Source organism: Dinoponera quadriceps, unplaced genomic scaffold (genome assembly GCF_001313825.1).
Source record: "Dinoponera quadriceps isolate SergipeBrazil2010 unplaced genomic scaffold, ASM131382v1 scaffold120, whole genome shotgun sequence".
In the NCBI taxonomy this organism is placed as follows: Eukaryota; Metazoa; Arthropoda; class Insecta; order Hymenoptera; family Formicidae; genus Dinoponera; species Dinoponera quadriceps.
In genome coordinates this window covers 2,711,333-2,737,885 of record NW_014554309.1, presented here as the reverse complement: position 1 = coordinate 2,737,885, position 26,553 = coordinate 2,711,333, and the positions used below count along the sequence as shown (strand labels likewise).

At 42.0% G+C, this 26,553-nt stretch overlaps 3 protein-coding genes across 4 annotated transcripts; all 3 read left to right on the top strand.

Annotated features, from left to right (window-relative positions):
• The first annotated feature begins 4,288 nt into the window (after positions 1-4,288).
• Positions 4,289-9,461, top strand: LOC106746373 (translation initiation factor IF-2-like). The gene is made up of 5 exons (XM_014622938.1): positions 4,289-4,303; positions 6,699-6,760; positions 7,106-7,387; positions 7,463-7,602; positions 7,660-9,461. Exons 1-5 carry the CDS (start codon positions 4,289-4,291, stop codon positions 8,847-8,849), a joined length of 1,689 nt encoding a protein of 562 aa, XP_014478424.1. The 3' UTR covers positions 8,850-9,461.
• Positions 9,462-17,020: 7,559 nt separating this feature from the next.
• LOC106745408 lies at positions 17,021-19,787 on the top strand. The gene is made up of 3 exons (XM_014620991.1): positions 17,021-17,044; positions 17,984-18,075; positions 18,197-19,787. Exons 1-3 carry the CDS (start codon positions 17,021-17,023, stop codon positions 19,785-19,787), a joined length of 1,707 nt encoding a protein of 568 aa, XP_014476477.1.
• A 1,911-nt stretch (positions 19,788-21,698) lies between these two features.
• On the top strand, positions 21,699-26,207 carry LOC106745424 (methyl farnesoate epoxidase-like). 2 transcript variants are annotated; one of them, XM_014621024.1, is made up of 8 exons: positions 21,699-21,792; positions 21,955-22,206; positions 22,322-22,610; positions 23,131-23,363; positions 24,034-24,176; positions 24,721-24,807; positions 24,893-25,034; positions 25,695-26,207. In XM_014621024.1, the coding sequence occupies exons 1-8, from the start codon at positions 21,705-21,707 to the stop codon at positions 25,886-25,888; spliced, it is 1,428 nt and encodes a 475-aa protein (XP_014476510.1). In that variant the 5' UTR covers positions 21,699-21,704; the 3' UTR covers positions 25,889-26,207. The 2 variants fall into 2 exon arrangements, with proteins under 2 accessions (XP_014476510.1, XP_014476503.1); XM_014621017.1 differs by having other exon boundaries at positions 23,965-24,176; positions 25,695-26,205.
• The last annotated feature ends 346 nt before the right edge of the window (positions 26,208-26,553 follow it).

Here is a 26,553-nt window from a genome sequence, read left to right as displayed (position 1 = left end):
ACAATTTGCGGCACCTTCGACGCGGAAAATATCAATTCAAGCAGAGCCTTTTTTTTCAGGAAAAAAAGAAACATGTAATTTGAAATTTGTACATATTACTTGTTTATAAAATATCTCGTTTGTAAACGTGTTTGTAAACGTGTTTGTAAATTATTTGAAGAACTCTCGTATCACTTTGTTTGCATCTTCGGTATCGCGTCCCCCTAATGGAATATTTTGAACATCTCTGTAAAGGAAGAATTTCTAACTTTCCTCTCAAGAAGAATTTACATACGGAAGTTTGTTAACTGATTAGCGCATTACGTTAGTTTCATAGGTTTCGTTAGTTGAGGAAGTAACGCAAGACTCACGCTACGCGCGTACACGCTTCGAAAAGATGTTTTCATTAGCAAAAAGCAATTGCAACATGCCGAGATTTTCGCTTAAATTTCTATTGACACAGTTAGCTCTTCGGTACATACGAGATGGATGTAAAACATTTTTGCTTTTCTTTAAAATTCTGATTTTTTATAAAAAGTTATTGATTCGAGTATTAACAGACAAACGAGATGAATCCATTAGATGTCTGGAAGAATATCAAGTCGAAAATATTTCATTTTATTAAATTATTCGAAATTCGTTTTTAATTTTACTGTTTTATTTGACTGAATAGAAAAAGCTTTTTAATTTTACTGTTTTATTTGACTGAATAGAAAAAGCTCGTTGATTCTGCCAACCCATGCGTTATCGTAGAGACGTTAAAGCGAATAAACTTGATAAGAGAAATTTAGCATTTGTCATTATTTTTTATCAGCTTTGTTACTCTTATTTTCGACTTGCATTAAATGTGTCACGAGTAAGTACGATGATCCATCTGAGAAGTGCACTTTCGCGGGGTTTGCCAAATCATCTTACCCGGGATTTCTCGAGCGGGGAAAACGGATAATATTTTGGAAAGCTGGTAATGAAACAGCGAAATTCACTTTGCTATGATGTGTTCGTTCTCTTCGTTTACATTGTGCGTCATCAACACGTTTGTGTCCGCTGTGGTCGTTGGCATGTTATTGTTGGCGTACTGGTTCAAAATGTATTCGATTCCGGCGAAATTTCGCGTAGAAATATTCTCGCTTCCGTACGTAACAAGTATCACTTAAATACATTTCTGTCGTTTTCTCATCAGCAAGCAATAACCATTCATCCTGCCTTCTCGCAAGATTCTCACGCTCAATGCACTTTCTTCTCATCTTCTCTTCTTCCTTTCTAAACAGGGACACGTCGAAAAGGTTCTAGTGGACGTTACATTCGACAAGAGGTTATCGTTCCGAGTTTACAGCTCGTCCATTACAAGACATGTCTTTTTCTTACGACGACCAATAAGCGGATTCGATAATAATTCTGCGCGTCTCGTCTCGATCATGCGTCAGCGACAGAACTTGCGCATTCCCGTGACATAGTGAAAGTAAGCAACTCGATTATCTGCTCGAAGGCAAAAAAAATCGAAAGGACAGCTGGTACGTCGTATCGGAAGAAAGTCAAAGTGATTCCATTACGCTGCCGCTATACTCTCTTGGTTTCTCGCTTCCTCATCTCTCAAGCGCGACGGACACCCAAAAATAGTCATACAAGCACAAGTCCAAATACAGATTACGTTGACTACGATGATTGCGATTTATAGCTGGAGATGGGTATAAATTATGTAAAATGTATTCTTAGCGCGGAAGTCCATAAATTAAGACGTCAAAGAGCGCGAGTAATATTTCATCGCAAACAATTTCTTCAGAATTGAACGCCGATGTAGATTTGTTAAGCAAATTTTTCCACACGCATATATTCGCGACCAAAGCTAAAATTTATATATATTATAGTTGTTAATTAACAGTTTATTCAGATATTTTTTCAACCTGATGATATAAATATCTTCGAGGAAAAGCCTCACCGTGCACAACGATTTATGATATATACACTATATATATTTGAGAATATAATAATTATAAAAAAGAGGCGCAATAATTATAAGTAATAAAACTGTTATTTACACACATATATATATAAGCATATGTATTTATGATTGGACCGTAAACAACAATTTCCATTTCGCGAATTGATGAATCTACGGTTTACGGAAATAACAAATTGCGGTCGACATGTTCGAGCTAGGATGTGTGCCCGTATGTTTTAATTGCTTCCTATTTTCACGAGCGCTTTCAGTCTCTTGGTCATTACAATCCACGACGGATGCTCTTGTCTGAACTCGAAGAGAAAATCCCAATTCTCCTCGGCAGTTTCTATCGGGGACATTAAACATCGTAAGTTCCTACTGCAAAAAGTTTAGTAAGTAAATCATAATTCTTACAGTAACAGTTTCTAATTCTATTAAATTTCATCGTAACTTAGAACGGCGAAACCGTATATTTCTCGACGCGAATGTATCAATGGTTAACAATAATAATAGAAAACTCGCGAATAAAAAATGCGGCATTTTGAAGCTCCCAAATTCAAATTTTACATTCAGACCCGTTTAAATAGATATATTTTAAAAACCGAGAGATCTACGAAATATGTGCAAAATATTTTTGTGTGACTATGAAAGGTATTGAGTATTTCTGTCAGATTTTTGTGAAAAATCTTTGCACGCGTTGTATCAATTTGCGATATTAAATAACAGCGTCCAATTGCAATCGTACATTTTCGAATCTGACACGTAGGGGAATGCCTTTCTCATCTCATCGTAGCGGCGCATTTCACGATGCAAAGCCGCAAAGCGATGAAGCGGCGCATTTCGTAATGCACGTGAGAACAATTTCGTCGCACTCGATGCGCGCGTGCGTCCGCCATCTGCGGATTCACTTTGACTTTCTTCCTTAGGGTTACCGTTGCTCCTCGCAGCGAAAAGCGGTGCATACAGGTTGCCTTTCACTGATGCGACGTGAGGTCAACGAAGATATGTCGATCGCATCGACGTGGAAGCGTGATTGGGAAGATAGAGGCGAGCGAGAAAAGAACGTATCGACATTCTCGACGAGTGACGAACAACTGATAAATCAACTAACAAATCGTAAATCATGACCTTTGTGTCTTATGTTATTACAACTATTGTTAGATTCGTTAAAAAGATAGAAAAGAAAAGGTAAAAAATTTCCGACAAATTTTGTACGTTTATAAATGAGATATATATATTTACTTATTTATTTATTTATTTATTTATTTATTTATACCAATATATTATATAGCATATATTATATAGGATATGCTAATCAAGCGTTTCTGTTGTAAACTTTCGGTCAGTTTGACCAACGAGCGTGTGTACGTTTGCGAATTTTACATAACGCGTGGATGATAATTTCTCTTTTGATTATTTGACGTTCACGAGGACATTCATCCCCACTTCCATTAACTGTATTTTATTTGAAACTGCTCGGTACGATTTAGCCGTCGATATAAAAAGCGGTAGAAAGTCCATTCCCCTCACGGTAGCGATCGCTTAAGAGGGACCTTGATAATAATTATCGAGAAAGTCATTACTGGTTGTATCGCGTGTGTCGCGTGTCATTGCTTGGTTACACGTCAACGTTTGCATACGCTGTCGACGTCCGCCGTCAATTGAATCTCTACAATTCAACAGGTTTTGCTATTTTAATTGTTTGATAATCAATCACAACTCTCATAACACATGTTATTAAAAGAAGCAAACTTGTCGTTAAGAAAAAAAAAACTTATTATATTTATCGTTTGTTTGAAGATCTTGCTTCGAGACGTTTCTCCTAGCGAGAACAAATCAACTTAACGGTGAATCAACAAACTTACGAGTCGGCGAAATTTACCGAAAATTGTATCTCCCCTTCCCCTCCTTCCCCTCTTTTCCATCTATTATCTATTCTGTGTTATTAAATGCAAATCGAGCTACGTGCGAGCTACGTTTCGCGAGAGTTCCTGCATTACGGTATTAACGACTCGCAGCAACGCGATCGTCTCGTACAATCTGTCGCTCCGCATTCACTATGAAGCATGAACGCGATCCCCTCCTAACTGAAGATGTACCAAGAAGAGTCGGGATGCAACACCCCCCATTTAGCCACTATAGTAATGCTCTCTTGGTACCCCTCCTCGAAAGGTCCGAGTGTCTAGGGTACCATAAGCGTCTAGGCGGAGGTGTACATTCGCTATAAAAGCCACGGATGTCACTACGAATTCGACAGAAGAGTGACGAAGCGTAAAAAAGGGACGGCAGTCGGCGCCGTTCTTGCCGTTTTATTTTCTTTCTCTCTTCTTTTCTCTCCACAGTGGGCGACAACCCTCGTCGGTGGGAGACATGCGGTTCATTCTGGTCAGTGTTCATTATCATCGTGCTTTTGTCTATCATTAGCTTTTCGGTCCGTGTGCTTTCGGTCAGTGCGCGTCGTGATACATGTGAGCTTTTTCTTAAGACGGAAAGTGACAGGGGTTCGTCGGTATAAGAATTACGTATATAGGAAAAATCGTTGTTATATATATACATATATATAACAACGGTTTTTGATATGTATTTCGACCGGACATGTCGCGCGGTACAGTGACACATCCTGTGCGCGTTATCCTTTCGATTCCAACTTCTTCCGGTCGCGGATCGCTTCAATAATCCTGTGCATACATAGATTTACATAGTGTGATTAAACGTTCGAAAACATCAACACGTAGTAACACCTGTTAAATATCTTGAATCAAACGCTTGGGCACGTTATTTTTGGAGACGCGCTTATATTTTCGAACAATTGAATAAATGAGTGATTTCATGTAAATGCAACTGTTCCTCGTATCACATTGTTTTGAGCGCAAAAATTGGCATTTTCAATACGATCGATTAATTGTCGGTCACACACCGTGAGACATATTTTTCGTTTCTCGGAAGCGGTACTTATTCTTAACATCATGTTCGCCTTTCGTTTTCATCCCGACGCGAGAAAAGTACCGGCACAACCGATACTATGACCTTAAAGAACGAAACAGTAGCGCTGCGTCATAACCGGCGAGTGGTTGTAGACGAGGCGGTAAATTGCTGCCATTTCCCAACGGCAATTGCTATAAGCGGGTATTCTTGTCACTTTTCACTCGCGCGGAATGGAAAGTTTTGCAAACGGGAGCTGTGCTGGAAGTACCGCGCGAAAATATATCGGTATCGACTATCGTACATGGGATTCAATGGGAATGCTATGATGCGACGCGACGCGAATTCCCAAGTGGCAAAGTCAAAGTCTCTTTCTAGGATTCCAGACACGTCTGTCTAGAATGCTCCGTTTCCACGCGATCTCTCCACCTCGACATTTAAACAAACGATCTTTACGAGAAAACATATGAAAGTCCACCTCGTTTTAAAGTCAATTTCATCGAATTACCTTCGAAAAATTGTCTCAACCTCCGTAAACATACGAGAGAGAGAGAGAGAGAGAGAAAGCACATTCAGAAAATTAGATATTTCTTATTTTTAATTGCTTCACCGAACATATTCGAAGACCATCAGAATCAATGAGGAACATATGTTTCCTCGCCAAACAAATCATTCTTCTCACGTCCTTCATACTCGATAGCCCGCAAGTCCGTTATTTGCAATCGCTAGTATCTCGAGATAACTATCTCAATCTCCCGGACGTTTTCGTTCGGAAGATACAGCCGATTAGTCCAAAAGGCCGATTTAAGAATTCATAATTGGAAGGTAACGCGATCAGTCCACGGTATGTTTTCGAATGTATTCCGATATCGATGCGATCAAATAGTTGGAGAACGACCATCCGCCGAGATCTCCGAAACGTGTTTCCCAACTCCGCGGGATTAGACCGTGTCGTACCGCCTAAGGATAATATCCGGCGAGAAAGAAGAGAAACAGGAAAGAATCTCTCGAAAGGGAACCCACTTTCGCAAAGCCCGACGAGTTAATCGCCGGGTCCGGGCCTTACGGTCCCGGAGGCCCCTTCTGGGAACGTAAAGAGACAAGAAGAGCCGGTGGGGACACGTCGACCTAATTTACGCTTGTTTACGTCGGCCGTGTATTCACACGCGGCGGCGGACACTTTCATTTTTGAGAGATGCACTCGTAAAGCCCGCGAGCGATATAGAAATCCACGAGTACCATCCCTCAATGACGAGGACGATTCGCGCGAGGAAAAGCCGTGGTAGAGTTTTGACGGCCGCTGATTACGCGGATGCGATAATTACGGGGTCGCGACACGCTCGAGAGAGAGGACGATTAATGCGGCGGAGGCGGCGGTACCCTCTTTAGCATCGATCGCATGATTAGCGTACCCCTGTTCTTACACGTAGATGAACGCGAGATAACGAACACGCGGACGTTGCGGTGATTAACACTTGACCCTGAGTCATCATTCGATCGAAACGCTTCTCGTTTTCTTTTTCGAACGTTAGCTTCGGGTCGTCGTCTATATTTGCTCGTTATTCCTGATAAATTGATATTTTCCAAGATTGTTAGTCCAACACAAAAAACCGTCTTGCTCGAATCGATCGTTTATTTGTTGTCAGTGTTACATTGGTTTGCATTCGCTGTTAGATTTTAACTTGGCTTTTACTTTTCACGATGGAGAACACGATATTATCGTCTTTCCGACTCTCCCTTGCTGAATTTCTATTAAAACATCGTCATCGCCATTATCATCGTCAGTCACAATAGACAATGTAAATGCGAATCTCTCGCATAGAGGTCTTTACGGAACTAATTAAAAAGATTCTTTCAGACAATATTGTGCGGCCTCTTTGTTATCTCTGCGCTTGGAGACCCGATTAGAACAAAGAGAGAGTGAGTACATAATGAGTTATTAGCATACGGTATTTAAGGAAAAAACTCAGACAAGATGTAGAAATTCTCGTGTGCATCTTATACAAATGAATTTTAATTAACATAATTAATAGTAAGACTAAATGATAATTAATAACATGACAATTAATAACAATTAGACTAAGTGATAAAAATAAATTTCATCACATTCTATAATCCTGCACCTGCATGTAATTGAATGTAAATCTAGCGTGTATATGATTAAATGAAATTAATAAATAAGCTTCTTTGTGTTAACGAAGAAATTTGTCGGCGAACTTCTTGCAAGATCGAGTCTATTCCATTCTAATGGAATAAACATTGCAGGCCTCCCATAAGCTCGCAATATGGACCGCCGTTGAACGGTCACGGACCACCGTCGACGTCGTACGGAGTACCGTCCGACTCCTTCAGTCCGCCATCCAAGTCTTACGGTGCGCCCTCCGACTCGTACGGTGCACCACCTGCACCCCCGTCGTCGTCTTACGGCGCGCCATCGTCATCGTACGGTGCACCATCCGTGCCTTCGTCGTCCTACGGTGCACCATCCGTGCCTTCGTCGTCCTACGGTGCACCATCCGGGCCCTCTTCGTCTTACGGGGCACCAGCCGGGCCCTCTTCGTCTTATGGGGCACCCTCACAGAGTTATGGTCCACCGTCGACTAGTTATGGCGTGCCATCAGGCGGTGATCACGGATCTTTCGGCGGTCACGGCGCGGGATCTCATGATTTCGGAGGTGGCGGCGGCGGTGGTGGCGGTCATCACGGATCTTTCGGCGATCACGGCGCGGGATCTCACGATTTCGGAGGTGGCGGCGGCGGCGGTGGCGATCATCACGGATCTTTCGCCGATCACGGCGTGGGATCTCACGATTTCGGAGGTGGCGGCGGCGGTGGCGGTGGTCACGGATCTTACGGCGGCCACGGCGCGGGATCTCACGATTTCGGAGGTGGTGGCGGCGGTGGCGATGGTCACGGATCTTACGGCGGCCACGGCGCGGGATCTCACGATTTCGGAGGTGGCGGCGGCGGCGGTGGCGGTGATCACGGATCTTACGGTGGTCACGGCGCGGGATCTCATGATTTCGGAGGTGGCGGCGGCGGAGGATCCTACGACAGTGGTCACGGTTCCTTCGGCGGCGATCACGGATCTATCGGAGGCGGTTCTCTCGGCGATCATCACGGATCGAGTGGTTTCGGCAGTGGCGGCGATTTCGGATCGTCTTCCGGATCTTACGGGGCGCCGCCTTCGGGATCATACGGACCTCCGGCGCATGATCAACCGAAAGGCGTGTGGAAGAAGAAACTGGTATGGAAGCCCGAGTGGAAGCAAATCTGGAAGACAGAGTCTAAGCTGATTTGGAAGCAAGAGTGGAAGAAGGTGCAGGTGCCGGTTTGGAAGGACATTCAAGTGCCTGCTTGGAAGGAGATTAAAGTGCCAGTCTGGAAAAAGGTTCAAAAGCCCGTTTGGAAAGAGATACAAGTACCAATCTGGAAGGAGGTCCAAGTGCCGGCTTGGAAGAAGGTCTGGAAACCCGTATGGAGAGAAATACAGGTGCCGATATGGAAGGAGATCCAGGTGCCCGACTGGAAGAAGATTTGGGTACCGGAATGGATTAAGATCGGTATACCCGGTGAGCAATACGTGGGAAAGGACCATCATGGCTGGCAATATACCAGTCACGATCTCTGGAAGAAGAAACTGATCTGGAAGCCGGTATGGAAGAAGATCTGGAGAACCGAGAAGAAACAGATCTGGGTGAGCGAGAAGAAATTAGAATGGAAAGCCGAATGGAAGCAAATCTGGAAGACGGAGAAGAAGCAGGTCTGGGTGACGGACAAGAAATTGATCTGGAAGGAAGAATCGGTGCAGGTATGGGTGCCCCAGAAGAAGCAGATCTGGGTCACGCAGAAGAAGCAGGTGTGGAAAGACGAGTGGAAGAGCAAGTGGGTTCCGGTTTGGAAAGACGTGCAGGTACCGGCTTGGAAAAAGATCTGGAAGCCCGTCTGGGAGAAAGTTTGGGTGCCCATTGAGTCCCATCACGATGAAGGTCATCACGGCTACAAGTAAGATCGTCGTCGTCGAGGGTCACGCTCGGCCGACTTCGATTTTCCTCCTTTGTTCATTTCGCGTCTCGCTCGAAGGTCCGAGAGACTGGTGGAAAATTCTGTCGAAGAATTCAAGAAGCGTGAGCTATCAAGAAAGTTGCTCGGACCTTATAGATTTGTGATAATTGATTGCCCACAAATGGACACGCATCCGGGGAGGAAAGTCTTGAAGTAAAGTCCAGCCGATAGACGTATGCTAGAAGGAGAGAAAGGCATATGGTTAACAGCTAGAAAGCATCGCGACGGATGAGATACGCACCGGAGGAATGAGCGAGGGAATTTTTCAATCGATTATCCTGGTGACAGCGCGTTTGCGTTATATTGTTGCGTATCCTTCGACGGTTGACGAACCTTTTCCTTCGGATTGCTCAAAGTGGCCGAATATTTCATCGTCAAGATGTCATCGTGACGGATACAGCGATATTATCTGCGCGAATATTATCTAGATAGTATTTCAAGAGAAGGCAAAATCAAACAAGTTGTCACTAGAAAACTGTCCATAATGCTTGTGAAGGAATAGTGTTACAGTCTGTATGTCATTTACGTTAGACGAAACGTTTAATATCTTAAAATCGCTTTACGCTCAATAATCCAGTAATCCAATCTTAAATTTCACGATGAAATTTTCTTTGCATTTTCCACAACCCGACATCTGTCGTATCGGGTTATCAAACATTTATCGTTGATTTATCAAAAGAAAGATAAAAAAACTACGGGATGGACATTATTCATATTGTACGTAATTTAACTCCTCAATGTATATATATTGTTTGATTATTGAGATGCGTGCATGTTAATATTTTTTGATACGTTAATAAATATTACTTTGTAAACCATGGCGTTAAATCGATTTTCTTCGTGTTCGTTTCGAATAATTGTGTTTTTCGTTGTCCGCAATGTCGAAAGCAATTGACATTCGGAGGTGAGGAGAATCGATGAAACTGATACAAATGCGAGTACCTTTTAGCGACTTTGGGCAACTTAAAAATTCGAAGCTTTCTAAGTACCTAAATTATATATTTGTTATTTAATTATATATTCGAGGGAAATGTTTTCATCAAATTGCCACAAAAGTGCAATTAATTCCGGGAATTTATTGATCCGGCATAATAAAGATGAAAAAAGAGAGAAGAATAGGGAGAAGTTTTTTTTTTATATTTTTAAATAGAACGATGTCAATTCCTTCCACTTATGATTTCTAATATATAACATGAAAAGTTTTACATAAACAAGTAGAAGGAAAGCCAATTAGAAGGATTGCAGATTGTATTTCCTCTAAGCGTTTTTGCAATTATTTTTATACAGCAATTAATTGACGTTAGAGACAAAAGTGTGGCGGCCATTGTACAAAGTTGCGCCATTCACCGCGTAAAAACGAAACGGAAAGGTGATGCGGCAAAGGAGAGGAGTATGATGCTTTCTAAGGATAAGACGAGAATCAAGAGAGTAAGCCTGTCCCAGGGTCCTCAGGGTCGCGAGAACTCACGACCTTTACTTTCTCCAAGTTCATGCCGCAACAAGTGTGGGACGATATATAAGAGAAGATCGTAAAAAGAAACTATAATCAAAGTGGAAAGGGAGACACCGACCGGAAGTGGTACGACCGGTAAATGTTCCATGATGATCCAACAAGAACCTTTACAAACCGAATAGGTATCAAGGGACGATAAAAGAGGAGACTTTCCATTCAGAGAGACAATCATATAATCTCTTCCTTGTACCTATACGATCGTTTATCGAATGAAATTCTACGCGAATTCGTATGCAAAATTCAAACATCAAAATACACACGTATATAAATCTGGCTTGCGAGAAAAAATTCCTGTTACGACCTCCGACTCCCATTACTAACGTATTTCGATAGTGAACAAGGACTTACGACACACTTGTCAAATAGTTAAGGCGAAAGTGCAAGCGTCTAATGACGAGTATAACGTAGGAGAAATGTGGAGAAATACAATGAGACAATGTGTCGAAATTGGGCGGGAAGACATCTATGGTTCTTGCGGTTATCTTTTCTCGCCCTCCTCATTATACTTATGATCTTAATTGCGAATATTCTTGCAGCATCTCTCTCTCTCTTTCTCTCTCTCTTTCATTTTCTCTGCTCCGCCTGTCTCTTTGTCTCCCTTTTCATCTTCCTTGTCGAGACACAAGATCGCTTTCGTGCCTTTCGTCCGCAGCTGCCACCAAAAGCCTCGAGCGAATTCTTCCGATGGTAAGGTCCATTAACATATAATGCCGCGGTTTAAGCTTGAAGAGAAGCTCCGGTTAACGGATCCATGAGATTCGCTCGAAGAGTGAAAGTACTCCCGCGAGCCGGACAAGCGAGTAGGCAGGCGGGTATATATCGCGCGTGGTCACGGTGCGTGCGATAGAACAGTCGTACAATCGGCGTCAGAATGGGCCATAACAAATCCGACCGATGCCACTTGCACATTGTGCTATTTTCTGAGCCGGACAAAAGTATATATTGTAGCTAGGATGTATGCAAATGCGTCACGTTTTTCTTTCCTTTAAACATTGTCTGTTTTTGTCAAACAGCAAGATTCTGTCTTCTACGACATTAAAAATATACAATCTCTTTGCTTCGTGTCTGCGAGTCTTGGGAAGGAAATAATAAAAGGAGGTGTAAAAGATGAAAGGCAATCATACTTTCGATAATTGATTTTTTTTAGTTCATAATACCTTTTTTTTATGTATATAGAAATTCACAATGACGGGGATAATTGAACCTTGATTGAACCTTGACGCGTCCGGGCTCCGATAGATATCCACGAGAGAAGTGTAGACTCGAAAATTCATTTGTTTGTTCAGAGTGAATTCTTCTTTTTATATATGTGAAAAACTTAGAGTTTGTAAGAATAATAAAAAAAGGAGACTAAAAATAAGAAATGTCGATATTATAGAAAACTTCATACAAGAAAGATGCAAGTGAACGTGTTCTATATTATTAGCGTTCTATATTATTAGCGTCAGATCTTTGAATTTCAAGCTTGAAGGATTCTATAAATAACAGAGGAGTGAGTTTGTGGATTTAAACGATATATTAGTTTATATATATTGACTAACACTATAAAAAATAAAATTTTTCATTTTTATGTTCAATCGCTTCGTACAGTAATATATGTTTTCTATGTAAAAGCGTGCGTGTAAGTTATTTTTTTTCGAGATCTTTGAAATTGGAATTAAAAATCAATATATGCTCAATTTATAAGCTCTCACGTGAAGTGACATAATGTTTAAAAAATACACAAGGAATTTCTCTACTTTTTGCTAACTTTTCTTAGATAACATTTCCCGCTCATATACACACACTTACGAGCAAAATCTTCTCCTAAATGTAATTTTTCATTTTTTACTTGACATCAGGCTAACGTCTTCTCGTTCAATTACGTATTACGTGTACCTCGGTCGGACCATAATCGACGGATGTACCGCAACCGTACAGAAAGACAATGTTTTATGGATTGCTTGGAGTGAATACATGTACAGATTTCACCTAGACAGGGCGCATCGTTGATCACAGACTTAGGACAAATTTCACTTTCGAATCAGGCTTGTCCCGAATGCATCGCTCGAGCGAATGATGCGCTCGTAACTCTCTACTCATCCGTTAAGTACTGCGGAAGGTCGATCGCGGGTCAGAAACCCGTTCTTGCGGTACATTTCTCTGTCTCATCAGATAGGGGCCGCATGAAAGCTTTCGTGTATGTAACAGGTGCACTTCGTCTTTAACGACTGATCGAGATATTTCGCTTCTTCAACCGACACAGCGAATGTTTGTTTCTTTTTCTTTAATTCTGTTTAGTAGTAATTCAGTTGTTGCGCAAGATGTATTCCTGATCAGAGATTTATCGTTCCGGACAGAAATAATCCTTATGCACATTCTTATTCTTACACAAATTTTGAGGACGATAAATATCAAAGCAATTATTAATATTGTCTTCTTACTTGTCGAAATGAAAGAATTCCAAGTGAACTTTAGTGAAATCTTTATTTGAAGTTTACCGAGAAAGATATGCGACTCTCTCGATATTTCTCCTGTCGAAGAAAAATTTCTCCGAAAGTAAAAAAAAAGGAAATTATACTATTCATTACGTTTGTATTGGTTATTAAAATGAAATGCAATATTTCTACGGCCGCATCCCGTCTCTACTTTCTCGTCGTGACACGACGCAACGCGTCTCACCACGATATTGCGGATTAAAGCACGAGAAGAGAGAGATTGTATGAGATAGATGCGCAATGTGGAAAACGGAAACTCGTGATAGTTGGCTGAACCCAATGACCCTAGTGAAGCGCGGGAAACGTCGCCTTCGAAGCAAATTTCTTCCTGGATGAAACTATTATGTACGTGGATCTGTAAAAGTTCTCAGAGATGTAAAAGGACACACAAAGGCCAAAGTGAAATCCACACACACACACACACACACACACGCGCGCGCAAATGAATATTAATAAGCAAAGAAGTTTGTGATATAGAGTGAATTTGAAGAAATTTCGAAAATCGCACAATCCTACACACATACACGAAAAAAATCTTAAAGTTGCGTTGATATCAGGATCATTTGATTCATTCGACTTATTCGCAAGCGAAAAGGAGAATTAATTCAAACTTGTATACGAGACGAACCGGCGACGCCTTGTCGCTATCGATAATTGATAGAGCCGCTGGCATATTAATTGATAACGAGCGCGCGATGATTATGTAATCAACGTGCCTTTTTATAGGTAACGTAACCTACAACGACATTATGAATGCTCGACATTACGAATGCTCGTCATTCGCGGTTTCAAAGTCGTCGCAATGCGACTTTTCACTCTCGAATAAGATCGTATTACTCGTCACGTAAAGAAGCTAACCGAAACAATTCTTCTCCCACAACTGTAATCTTTTGTAATCGTAACGGTATCGGCGTACGCGCGCGTGACGACAGTTCGGCGAGCGGGTTTATTTTCTCTCTAAATTAAAAACTGCGCTTCTATATTGAAAACTCCGCACTCAGTTTTTTCTATTCACAAAACAACAGATTGTTCGCCGTCGTTCCGCCGTCTCGCGAAGAATTTACTTTCTTCCGTGAACTCGCTTCACCGGGAGATCGTTATCGAGCGTTTAAAATGCATGCGTAGGCCAATAAGACCGACGTAATTCGCAAAGGAAGTGTAATGACCCCAGGCTGTAGGAAAGTCGCGGGAATAGAGGAAGCCTGTTAGGCGTGTAAAGTATTTGAAAACTTGTCCCGGCCGAGATCAGGTCCTGGATTTAATTGACTCGCAAGTGTCGCAACGGGAGAAACTGCACGACGACGAAAATTGTACGATCTCTACGACGAGTATTTCCTACAAATTGGCCGCTGATTTTCAATTCATACTACATCGCGTAACTATGCTGAACGAACTGTCGACGGTGTCGCAACGAATACATTGTCCCACATTGGGGACACATCTTTCCACGGCAGTAAAACGACTTCGTTTTCGGAATAAGCGATGTTTGAAAAATTCTAAGGCGCGACCGCGTGCAAATAGAAAATTGGAACCGGTAAAAAAAGTTTTGTTTACACTGGAGCCGTTCGACATATCGGCTGATACTCGCGTACGCGTGCTTTTGCTTTCTAAATGTCTCGGCCCTCGGGATATCCGGAGCTCTCGAAACGTCTCTCGATATTCGGGTTAGTTATACGGCGAGTGCGTCGATCCGTTTCCTATGTGGTTGCGCAATGTCATTATTTTTTTTATCGACTCCATCTTTCTCTCTCTCTCTCTCTCTCTCGCTCGTCGCGTTTCGCTAGATTCTAAAGGATTAAAGTGACAGCACGGATGAAAGCACCGCCGACACTTCATACGCATGTGTTATCTCATTCGAATTCTTTTTTACTCTATAATTTTAAATCCATTTCAACGATCGAAATTTACGATCTTAAAAAACAAAACAATGGAATCTCGCGTTCTCCGCGGGTACATCGAAAGATGTAACAGGTCGCAGGAGGCCAAGTGTCATTACATGGGCGCGCATAAATTTCCAAATTCGTTCTCCGCCATTTTTCCCCGTCGACGACGTCGTGGAGAATCCGTTCGACGTGCGTGACTCACTGTGTATACGCGCCGGTATCTATTTGTACAGGCCATGTAAATTGTACAACGTGCGACCGGACAATGATTAGTGAGTGGGCGTGCGCCTAAAAACAGATATCCTAAGCGCAAGACGAAACGACACGTCCGGATTGCTTTCGTGCCTCGGCGTGAAAATCTGGAGCAGTCGGCCCGAAGCTAACCGTGAGTGATTTATGAACCGGAATAGCGAAAACGCGTATCCCTCTCGAGTTTCATGAGCGCGAGACGAGCGTCTCGAGAGAGAGAGAAAGAGAGACCGGCGGGCGACTCTCTAGCGACTCGAACGAGGGAATTCACTTTCATCGGTGAGCCAGCGTCGTCTGTCCCAGGTGCGACGTGTTAAACGGATAAAACCTCACTTAACGCGGTTTAGCGGCTATCGCTAACCGCTTCTTAAACGCGCAACCGTGGACTACTTGGACTTTTCGAACGTCGCCTTTTCAGAGCTGCCCCGATATCACTTGAATACGCCGCTTTCTTGCGAACGCGCGAGCAAGGCGCGGACGCTTTCGCTATCATCGCCGGACAATTTCGCGAACGACGATTGGATTTAATTTGCCGCCGTCATCGTTATTGTCCTCCTCGCGATAAAAAGCGGAAAACGCGCTTACGCGTGCAGGAACTGTTTCACGGCGCGCTTTCTCCCGTCCGCCTTCGAGCACCGGTTAAGCGCTCGAAAGGAAAACCGCGGTATGGTCGTTAAGCTCCGCGCGCGCGAAAGGAAGCAATAAAAATTTATCGGAGGCTTCTAAAGATCGCTCGTAATTCTTGCCATATTACGAAGGTGCATTGCCGCATCCATTTTTAAATTGCAAATAGCGGTCGCGCGCTCTTCCCCGAGTCGGCGATTGATAGTCCGTGCGATATTCATCATCGCTGTGTTAACGCGTCTACCGTGGGGCAGCTTCGAGGATGCGGAAGGCGTCGATAATGTCTCGCGATTCCGCTCGGGGCGCATCGTAATGCGAAACGAAACTGACATTTCGGGCTCTCTTCGACGAGCGACGTAATCGCGCGTTTAGAAACCTCCGTAAGCGACGCTAATTGCAATCTCGCTAAAAGCCAAGAACGTAACGGAGATTAGGCGAAATATCTTAGCGAAAGTTAAGCTTGGTATACTTAAAGCCCGGACGGAGCAAAACGGTTCCACAGTCATAGCCGAACACGTCCGGCATGTACCGGTAGCTGTCCCCAGGACGTCCCGGAGCACATCCAGGATGGTCCTCGATGATGTCTTCTGCTATCTGGGAGACGGTCAGTTCTGAAAACATTTGAAAGAAGAGCAAGCGGTAGTAGTCAGGATTTACTCGAAGGAACCTCGATTCGTGAGAGGTTCTACGGTCGCTCATTGATGTACAAGTCGATCTCATCGTCCTCGTGTGCTAATACCTTCCGGATACAAGGCGCGATCTTCGAAATAAAAAAAAAGACATCGTGCAGGCGAATAAAATCCCCCTGTCTCGCCGGTTTCTTCCTTTCTCCGCGGTATTCTCGTTCGATATAACCTGGAGCGCGCGCGCCAGGCATAACCTTGTCACATAACCTTGCCGGGCTTGAACTTCACCGTTGAAACACATGCTCGCGAATAACCGAACACCGTCGAAGTGTTCGCTCGACCGGATCGTGCTCTTGATCACTTTCTCCGAACGATGGCTCCTCACCTCTACGACAGTGACGACAGTGGGTCCCCTCGACCAGGCCGGAAGTGGGGGAGGAACCGGGAGTGCCGGGGAGAGTTTTTTAATCCGCCGGCGGGTCTCTCTCGGCGGCGTTCGTTACCATCTTCCTACCATCGGAATTCCCCCGGATTCCACCGGTGGCCTCGGTTGGCGAGACCACCTCCATCAGGCCGCCACCACCTTGGACATGCCGCTTCTCGCTGCTCCTGCGGTGCGATGCCTTCGGGGAGGACACGCGCCTATATAACTACGGCGTTCCAATGATTGGGCGAAGTAAGCTACGTTTTCCTGCGCCCAGGGAACAAGAGTACGCGGCCCAACGGGCGGCATTGCGACAGATATGAGGATTCGCCCGGGATGCGCGGTCAGTTATCACTTTTTTCATTCCTTCTATCGCCCGTGATAGAATTCGCCTTCGCGAATTCGCGATTAACGTTAACGATAGCTTGCCGTCGTCGTCGTTCAGTCGATATTTCTTCCATTCGGTGCGCATAGTTTGCGATCCAAATTCGTAACGCGCCCTCGAAGGAGACTCGTGCGAGTCGTTTGGTTTCGCGAACGAAGCGAACGTCATTCTCGAAAATTCTAGAGACACGAGAAACGCGGATCCTCCTTTCGTGTATGATTTACATTCTGACTGAAACTGCGAATTATTTTACGGTCGCAGCGTAGAGAAATTTATCGCGCGTACTTATAATGATACGTTCCGATACAGCGTTCTTTGTTTATGCGTCATCGTTTTGTAAATACACGTATTCACGCGCGGGCATTAAGATCTACGGATCTACGGATTCATCGACCTCTAATTTCGTGAAATTACGGCTTGAATACCCGTACATGGTATTGCCTACGGAGCCTGGCTAACTTTCTCTCTGTTCTGTCTCCTCCCTCTCGTTAAGACTCGGGTACGAGGGTATTAATTTTTACGTGCACTCATACATATTTTTCAATTCCACTCCGCACGGCTTTGCGAACGTCTGGATTTACGCATTCGTGGAAATCTCGTGTGCTTGGATTGGTCTTATTTACCCCAAATGGGTCGAATTTTTCGCCGCCTGGGCATAATGCATCTTACGAGTGACATTTGCGAAAATTTATCATAACCCACGCTACAAACATTGTGCTAACTGATAAGATTGTTCAAGTCCTGGTCCAGGTTTCGTTCCAATATTATTCCGACTTCAGTATGACGGCATTGTTTAACACTTATGAAATAAAACAAGAAGGTGAAACGAGAGAGATCTTTCAGCGGCCCGTTTGTCAACGTGTTTTTATTATTGCCGTGTCATTATATTGTCCGCAGGCTGCACTAGCGGTGCTATTGCAAGCCGCTCTTGTGGCGAGCAAGGCTGTGGATCAAACGCAGCTGCAGCAGCAATTACAACAGCAGACTCCGTACGTATGATGGCTCACTTTGACAATTGATCGTTATCTTGCAGCATTATTCGCGACATATTCGATAACAGGATCAAATTCTCAGCGAACAGAACTGAATGAGAAATTCCGACCGTTGCAGATCCGACAAAACAGCGCAAAAGCGATGGGGAGGTGATTACGGCGGCGGTTATGGTACTTCCGGCGGTGGTGACATCGGAGGTCATCTCGGCGGCGGTGATTTCGGCGGTGGTCACTTCGGCGGTGGTGATATCGGCGGTCATCATGGCGGAGGTGATTTCGGCGGTGGTGATATCGGCGGTCATCATGGCGGAGGTGATTTCGGCGGTGGTGATATCGGCGGTCATGATGGCGGAGGTGATTTCGGCGGTGGTGATATCGGCGGTCATGATGGCGGAGGTGATATCGGCGGACATTTGGGCGGCGGTGACATCGGCGGACATTTGGGCGGCGGTGACATCGGCGGCGGCGGCGGAATCGACGCGCATCACGGAGGCCATCATGACGAAGGTTACTGGAAAAAGAAGCTGATCTGGAAGCCAGGCTGGAAAAAGATCTGGAAACCGGCGCAGAAGCAGATCTGGAAGCCTGCGTGGAAGAAAATTTGGAAGCCTATCTGGGTGCCGACTCAAAAGGCGGTGTGGAAGGAAATTCAGGTTCCTGCTTGGAAGAAGATCTGGAAGCCCGTGTGGAAACAGATTCAGGTGCCGGTGTGGAAAGAGATACAGGTACCGGCCTGGAAGAAGATCTGGAAGCCGGTTTGGGTACCGATCAAGGTACCCGCCTGGAAAGAGATCCAAGTGCCCGCGTGGAAGAAAATTTGGAAGCCAGTCTGGAAGGAGATACAAGTGCCGGCATGGAAGGAGATTCAAGTACCCGCTTGGAAGAAGCTCTGGGTGCCTGAATGGATAAAGGTTGGTATACCGGGCGAGCACTATCACGGCACGGATCATCACGGTTGGCAGTACACCAGCCATGATCTCTGGAAGAAAAAGTTAATTTGGAAGCCTGTATGGAAAAAATATTGGAAGCCGGCCAAGAAGCAGATCTGGGTGTCAGATAAGAAACTCGAATGGAAGGAGGCCTGGAAGCAAATCTGGAAACCGGCGAAGAAGCAAGTCTGGATAGACGACAAGAAACTGATCTGGAAGGAAGAGTGGAAGCAGATCTGGAAGCCGTCCAAGAAGCTTATCTGGGTATCGGACAAGAAGCTCGAATGGAAGGAGGCCTGGAAGCAAATTTGGAAGACCGATAAGAAACTAGAATGGATTCCCGACAAGAAACTCACCTGGAAGGAAGCATGGAAGCAGATCTGGGTGCCCGCTTGGAAGCAGATCTGGGTGCCGGCCTGGAAGAAGATCTGGAAACCGGTCTGGATATCCGAATGGTTCCCCAACGAGGACCATCATCATCATCACTGGGACCGTAAAGATTCGCAAGTTCAGAACACGCAGGTAGTGCCTTACAGCCCGGAAGTCGCCTTCCAGAAGAGGCATTCGGAGCAATCAGAGCAGCAACAGCAGCAGCAGCAACAACAGCAGCAGCAACAGCCGCAAAAGCAGCAGCAGACGCAACAACGTCAGGCGGAGGACAACAATGTTAGGTGGGACAGGTCCTTCAAGGCAAATCTGCCGACAGTCACGCAGGATCTGGTACCGCCGCCAGTTAATCAAAACGGAGGTCAAGCCAGCTTCACCTTCCCTACCCGCTGAAAGATCTAAAGCTAGATCTTCGTGCACCATAATCGCACTGTAACCCTTCGAAATGCTTGTACAAACGTCTCCGTGCGAGATTACTGTAACATAAGTCGCTGTATATATTACATTTTAAGATTAAGATAGGTTCGCGTGTGAAACTAAGTTACCCGAAGTATACTCGACTGATGCGCTCCCTATTCTTCGGGGTGCCACCTGTACGACCTTTACGACATGGCATAATCTGTATTTGCTCCCTGCTGTTTGTTTCATTTCCTTTCTTTTTTTATATACGCGTTATTGTTGTTTCCCTTGATTGTTAACTAATGCCGTTACGAATAAAGTTCACGAATATTTTGTTAATTCTTTCATCGTAGTACTTCATTTCCTACGGAGGTCACCACCGTCCAAATGCCCGCCGATATCACTCCCTTCGAGATAATTGTCAATATCACCGTCATCCAAATAATCCGATGTTATCATCGTCAAATTTTACTTTGCACGAACTCGCAATTATTCTTTTTTGTCAAAGTCAAATTTTACAACAAAAGGTTAACTTGATTATTTAATCTGATGGAACGTTATATTCTTTTATTTCACAATTTTCTTAGATATTATAACATAAAAATTCAATTAACTTACATGAAGCAACATTAACGCGACTGAAAATCATGCAATTGTGTATCAAAAGTCTCAACTCTATTATATAACTCAACTATGAATGCATAAAATTAGTTATTTACGTTAGTTTAAACATTGGTGTTATACAGCATATCTTAACATTAAAATATTTTTCACGTTACATTCATGTTACATCTGTAGTGTGTTAATGTAGCACAGTAAAATATATAGCGCTTCATGTGTTCTACATGTCAAACGTCATACGTAAAAGATGTAGTTTTTATGTCAAACGTCATACGTAAAAGATGTAGTTTTTATGGCTTCGCACTGCCTTTTTCTCCTTATTTTCTTAACATTTATTATATTAATTATTTTTATTTTATTAATTATTTTCCAACAGCGAGAACTCTTCTCACGAGCAGTCGTTTCGACTGAAAAGGGAACGACCGAATGCTCACCTAATTTTGAAGCAAAGCCCCATCGCTCTTATTAGACGTAGATGATGCAATGCGAATACGCACACGTATCTCTGCGAAATTGGTGAAAGTGGAGTCTGTTATGGAAGGCAAGCGACCAGCATGTAGAAGACCTCGACCATGGAGAAAGTATCCATGCACCCACACAGCGGCATAAATTAATGCGTACCACTGTGCTGTCCGTCTCGGTAGGCCGCACCATATTGCGCGATGCAGACTCCACTCGATTGATGACGGTGACGACGAGATTTCACTGGCGCCAACTACGGAAGAGTGGATTTTTCTCCGGTCGCGATTGGCTATAGGAAAAAAAAAAACGTGGTCGGAGAAATCATGATACGACAATTTTTCTGATACAACACGGCCGGACAGGAATCATGTTCACTTTTGTTTCACGTTTCCTTTCGTTCGACAAGTCCACACACATGAATCAGCTGGAAACGAGACAACATATTTTTCCTCGTGTTCTTTTCTTTTTTCGTCATACGCATATATAGTACGTGTGTGCGGCAAAACGTCGCCAAATATTTTTCGCTCGGCGATGTTCAAGTTCCCTTGACTAAATATATATTCTCTTGTAAGACGTTCTCCAGTTGAATTACAATGCCAAGAAAGAAATCGACGGATCGGGTCTCAGTGGCTAGAATCCGAACAAAAGCCAAGTTGCTCGGATACAAAACAATATTTTTGTCCGAGGTCATGAGTGTCACGCTGATCGGTATCCGCATAATAGGGTAAAATACATAGACTCGTGTCTGTTACCGCGCCAATACATAGCCAACCATATATATTACACGAGTTTGTGGGACGAAACGTATTAGAGTGTCGTTATTCAAAGATGATATACCTGGTAATCTGTCTCTTTTCCATCATCATTTGCCTTTACTACATCTTCGACTGTCTCAAGCCGAAAAATTATCCGCCTGGTACGTGCAGTGATAAGCAAAATATTAATCCGTTCCTCGCGGAGAAAAACTTCGAATTGATACGGAAAGTATCGTCGAAATTAAATTTGCGAATTATAAAATACTCTGTATAAGACGAGTGTATAAAAAACTGCATTACCAATGTAAAACATAATTGCGTAGGTCCGATATGGTTGCCATTGTTGGGATGTTTTCCAATATATCGGTGGTTGTATACTAAGCATCGATACAATTACTTGGTTTTCCAAAAGTTGTCACGCACATACGGGCCGATATTGGGACTGAAGCTTGGGAAGCAGAAGATAGTGGTAATTTCAACACACGATCTAGTAAAGCAAGCTCTTCTTAAAGATGAATTTAACGGTCGACCGGACGGCTTTTTCTTCCGAGTACGGTCGTTCGGGAAGAGAAAGGGTGAGTCCTAATCGGCTTAAGTGATAAGTCATAAATCGTGATAAAATGTACTCTGAGGTTGTGATATCGATTACTACATCGAGGAATATTTGATATCGGGTGCTGCTCAACACAGGTGTCGTGTTCACCGACGGGGCCGCGTGGTCGCAATGTCGACGATTTACGATGCGACATCTTCGCACGTTCGGCGTAGGTCAGTTAATCATGAAGCAACAATTGACTCTCGAAGCTGAAAATCTCGTTAATTACCTGCGACAAATGAGCCAACGCGGCGCAGTGCAAATGAATCATGTATTTGATGTAGCAGTACTAAATTCTCTCTGGTCCATGTTTGCTGGACATAGATTCGAGTATGACGATGAAAAATTGCAACAAGTGCTCACAACTGTTCACGAAGCTTTCAGGTAAGTAATAATTGGTATAATTAGTGTTGCGTATATGTGTATATACTTATTTACTACAATATTATCTATTTGGTACGTGTTGAATTGTTCTCAGAAAAAACCGGCCTCACTATTTAGAAATGTATATTATAATACTTATACATACAGAGGTACATATTAACACGTTAGTTACCAGCGTTACATATGTGCGACGCACCAATTTTTCGCTTCAAACTCATCATTATTCAAAAATTTCTACTTTACCTAGTACGTTCGTTATATATGTACAATCGACGTCACATATATGAGTCATCTATAATGTTTTTTTTTTATATTTTTGTAAATAAATCAAGCTCGTTTTACACAATTACATGAAAATGAATACGATATAGTCTGTGGGAAAGTAAACTATCGTAGCAAATGTGTCAATTCAACTATATGTGCAACATATATGCAAATGAAACGTCTCGTAATAATTACTGTCTATTGTTATTTTGTAATTGCGATAACGGAATTATGATATATTTCATGTAACATACAGATTATTCAACACCATGGGTGGAATAGTTTCTCAAATGCCTTTCTTACGTTTCGTGATGCCAGAATTATCGGGATACAACGATCTGATGAGGATCCTCAAAAAATTATGGAGGTTTCTGGATGAGGAAATCGAGGTACACGAGAGAGAGCTATCTAATAATCAGCCTGGCAATCTGATCGATGCATTCCTTTTGAGAACTGATGCAGACGGGAATGAAAACTTTAATTTTGATCGTGAGTATTTGGCGTAATAATTGACGTTGAAATCGGTCTACCCTAAAAAAATCAAGAGTATTACTATCCGATAGTTGTTGTACATACTTGCGATACATAACGGAACGTAATAAATGTCTACTCAAAATCGAGCACGCTTAGAAATTCTCGTTCAAATAGACCGATTTGAAATTCAAACGCTAAAGGAGAGATATGAAAGGAATATATTCGCATAAAAAATGTTGAAAGTGGAGTCGGCGTCATATGTTCTGTACCATTCATTAAACGAAAAATTACATGATTTCCAGCCTTATGTACAACGCATAAGATTGAAAATCGCATGAGTAAGTAACTCTAATTATAACGATATAATAGTTATAATGTAATTATAACTATAAAAAAATTAAATATAAGTCTAAAAATCGCGTAATTTCCGATCAAGAGAAATTTCCGATCTAGGGAATGGTACAGTATACACGACACCGGCTGTACCAAGTACAATACCAATGCGCTATTGTAGATTAAGTAAGTTTTGTACCGAGTGACGAAAAGCAGACATATATCGAAGTGCATAGCATGCTAATAAAACCCGATATGAAATACTGGCACGTACGCATTGCAGGTGAAAGTTTATTGGTGTTGTGTCTTGATCTTTTCATGGCTGGATCAAAAACTACCACTGATACTCTAGCGACCACGTTTCTTTTTCTGTCGCTGTCCCCAACTTGGTTGAAGTTGCTTCAATCGGAATTGGACAGTGTCGTTGGTAGATCGAGAGCTCCCACCGAGGAAGACTTGCCGCGTTTACCAATGGCGGAAGCGTTCTTAGCCGAAGTATATAACAAATTTAAATTACAAATAATAAGAGATTTAATGCTCCGATTAGTATCTAATTGGACACAATCTGCGATCATTTTTCTATTTTCTATAAAAATTTATAAGCTATTATATTCGCGCACGCGGTTTCTCGTTTAATATTACAATTTTATTAATCTTTAAATGACGGAAGCGTTCTTAGCCAAAGTATATAACGAATTTAAATTACAAATAATGAGAGATTTAATGCTCCGATTAGTATCTAATTGGACACAATCTGTGATCATTTTTCTATCTTTCATAAAAATGTATAAGCTTGTATATTCGCGCACGCGGTTTCTCGTTTAATATTACAATTTTATTGATCTTTAAATCAGCGTTACCTTAAATTTATAAAAGCAAAAGAGAACAATGAAGATTTAGAGATCCATTTTTTAAAGAAAATTTATCATTTCTCCATGTTTAGAATATTTAGAATATTTTACGATAACCTAAATAATTATGTACTTTTAATTATATATATATTAGTAATTTTTTAATTATGTGTAATATATAAATGCAGATACATAGATATTTCATTTTGGCTCCACTCGGTATACCTCACAGGGCCATGAAAGATGTTATTCTAAACGGATATAATATACCTAAGGTGATGTTGCATTTCTTAATCATAAACCATTCTATACATTTACCATTATATACGTAAACTAACAAGTAGTTGTTTTGTCTTACAGGATACGATAGTTCTGTTTGACTTTCATAGCGTTCACTACGACGAGATGCATTGGGATAAACCGAATGAATTTCTTCCACAACGATTTCTAGACGAAGAAGGAAAATTTCGTCAGAATAACGCTAGCATACCTTTTGGCTTAGGTAAATCTAACGCAATGTAAAATTACATCGTCGTAATATTGCTATCGTTGCACATGTATTATGAAATTTTACCGATTTGAAAAACAAAAATAATTGATCCGATTACATGCATATCATATGTAATAACGCATGTATTAAGATTCTTGTTACGATGAATTTTTCAATTATCTTTTTATTATTAATGGGAAAGGAGTACATACATAACAAAAATATAAACATACTAGCAAATAAGTCATAAATTAAAAAGAAATAATTATACGTATCGTATATATATGTATAATTTTTTATCCACTTTTCTATATATATATTTATATAAAAAGACATGTCAGAGGTTTAATTGTTGCCGTTTTTTTCGCGATGCTAATTGGCCGTTTCTAAATCTTAATCTCGATGCGAGATTGCTTACTTCCGCCCGTGTTGCTCTAGTCAATTAAAATGGTTTTAACATTTATAAATTTATCGCTTGAAGTTTAATGTATGATTTTCAATTGCTTGTACATTTATATTTTTATCGTATTGGTTGTTTATATATATACATCACCAGAGTTAATATCATGTTAATGGCACTTTTTCCAAGTCGAAATAGTATACTAATATCAACATCATAAAACTACACTAATAGCAGATACAATATTAATGATTCTTTGGTATTTACTTCAGGTAAAAGACGCTGTCTGGGTGAGACGTTAGCGCGTTCTTCCGTGTTCCTGTTTTTCACGTATGTTATACACTATTTTGACTTGAAAATCTCAAACGAATACGGAAAACCAGATACGAAAGCTTACGATGGCTTCACCATATCGCCGAAACCATATTACGTCAAACTCTCAATGAGATCTGATTTGAAAGATTGAAGCAGATGTTGCAGCACGAGAATGCATCATAGCGAAATACTTGAATTTCTACGAAAAATATCTCATATGTTGAATTCGTAAAGTTGCGCATAAAGTATTATCGCTCCTTGTCATATCATATCGTACATGGTGTGCAAGAAGATAAATATTTTTGAATATTTATAGAACAACGATTATTTTATTAATAGCTTAAATACAGAATTCTCCCATAACAACAAACGTATATGCAGATATATATTCTCATCTATATTTACATAATCCATGTAAAGATTTGAAAAATTGAACAAAAGAAATTTCATTCATTTTATAGGTCAGAGAAAAAAAGAAAATAAATAGGCCCATCTATGGCACATTTATAAATCAAACTTGAATATTTTAATTTCAAGTATTTCAATCCATAATATAATATTATCTTGGCAGAAGTAAAGCTTTATAAAGTTTTCGAAAGATCGTCAGGCTAGAATATAGAATTATTTGCAGCTTGATGGATTTTTCACCCGGAAGTAGTCGGTACTTTTGCCTCATACCAACATGAATAATAACAGGACAACATACTTTGGCTTGTCCTTCAAATCTGGAAATCTTCTTATCACGTTGCCAATCTTTCTGTCATTCATTTTGTCTCGGTACTCGATCATATGCAAAAAGGAGAAAGAATTCAAGTG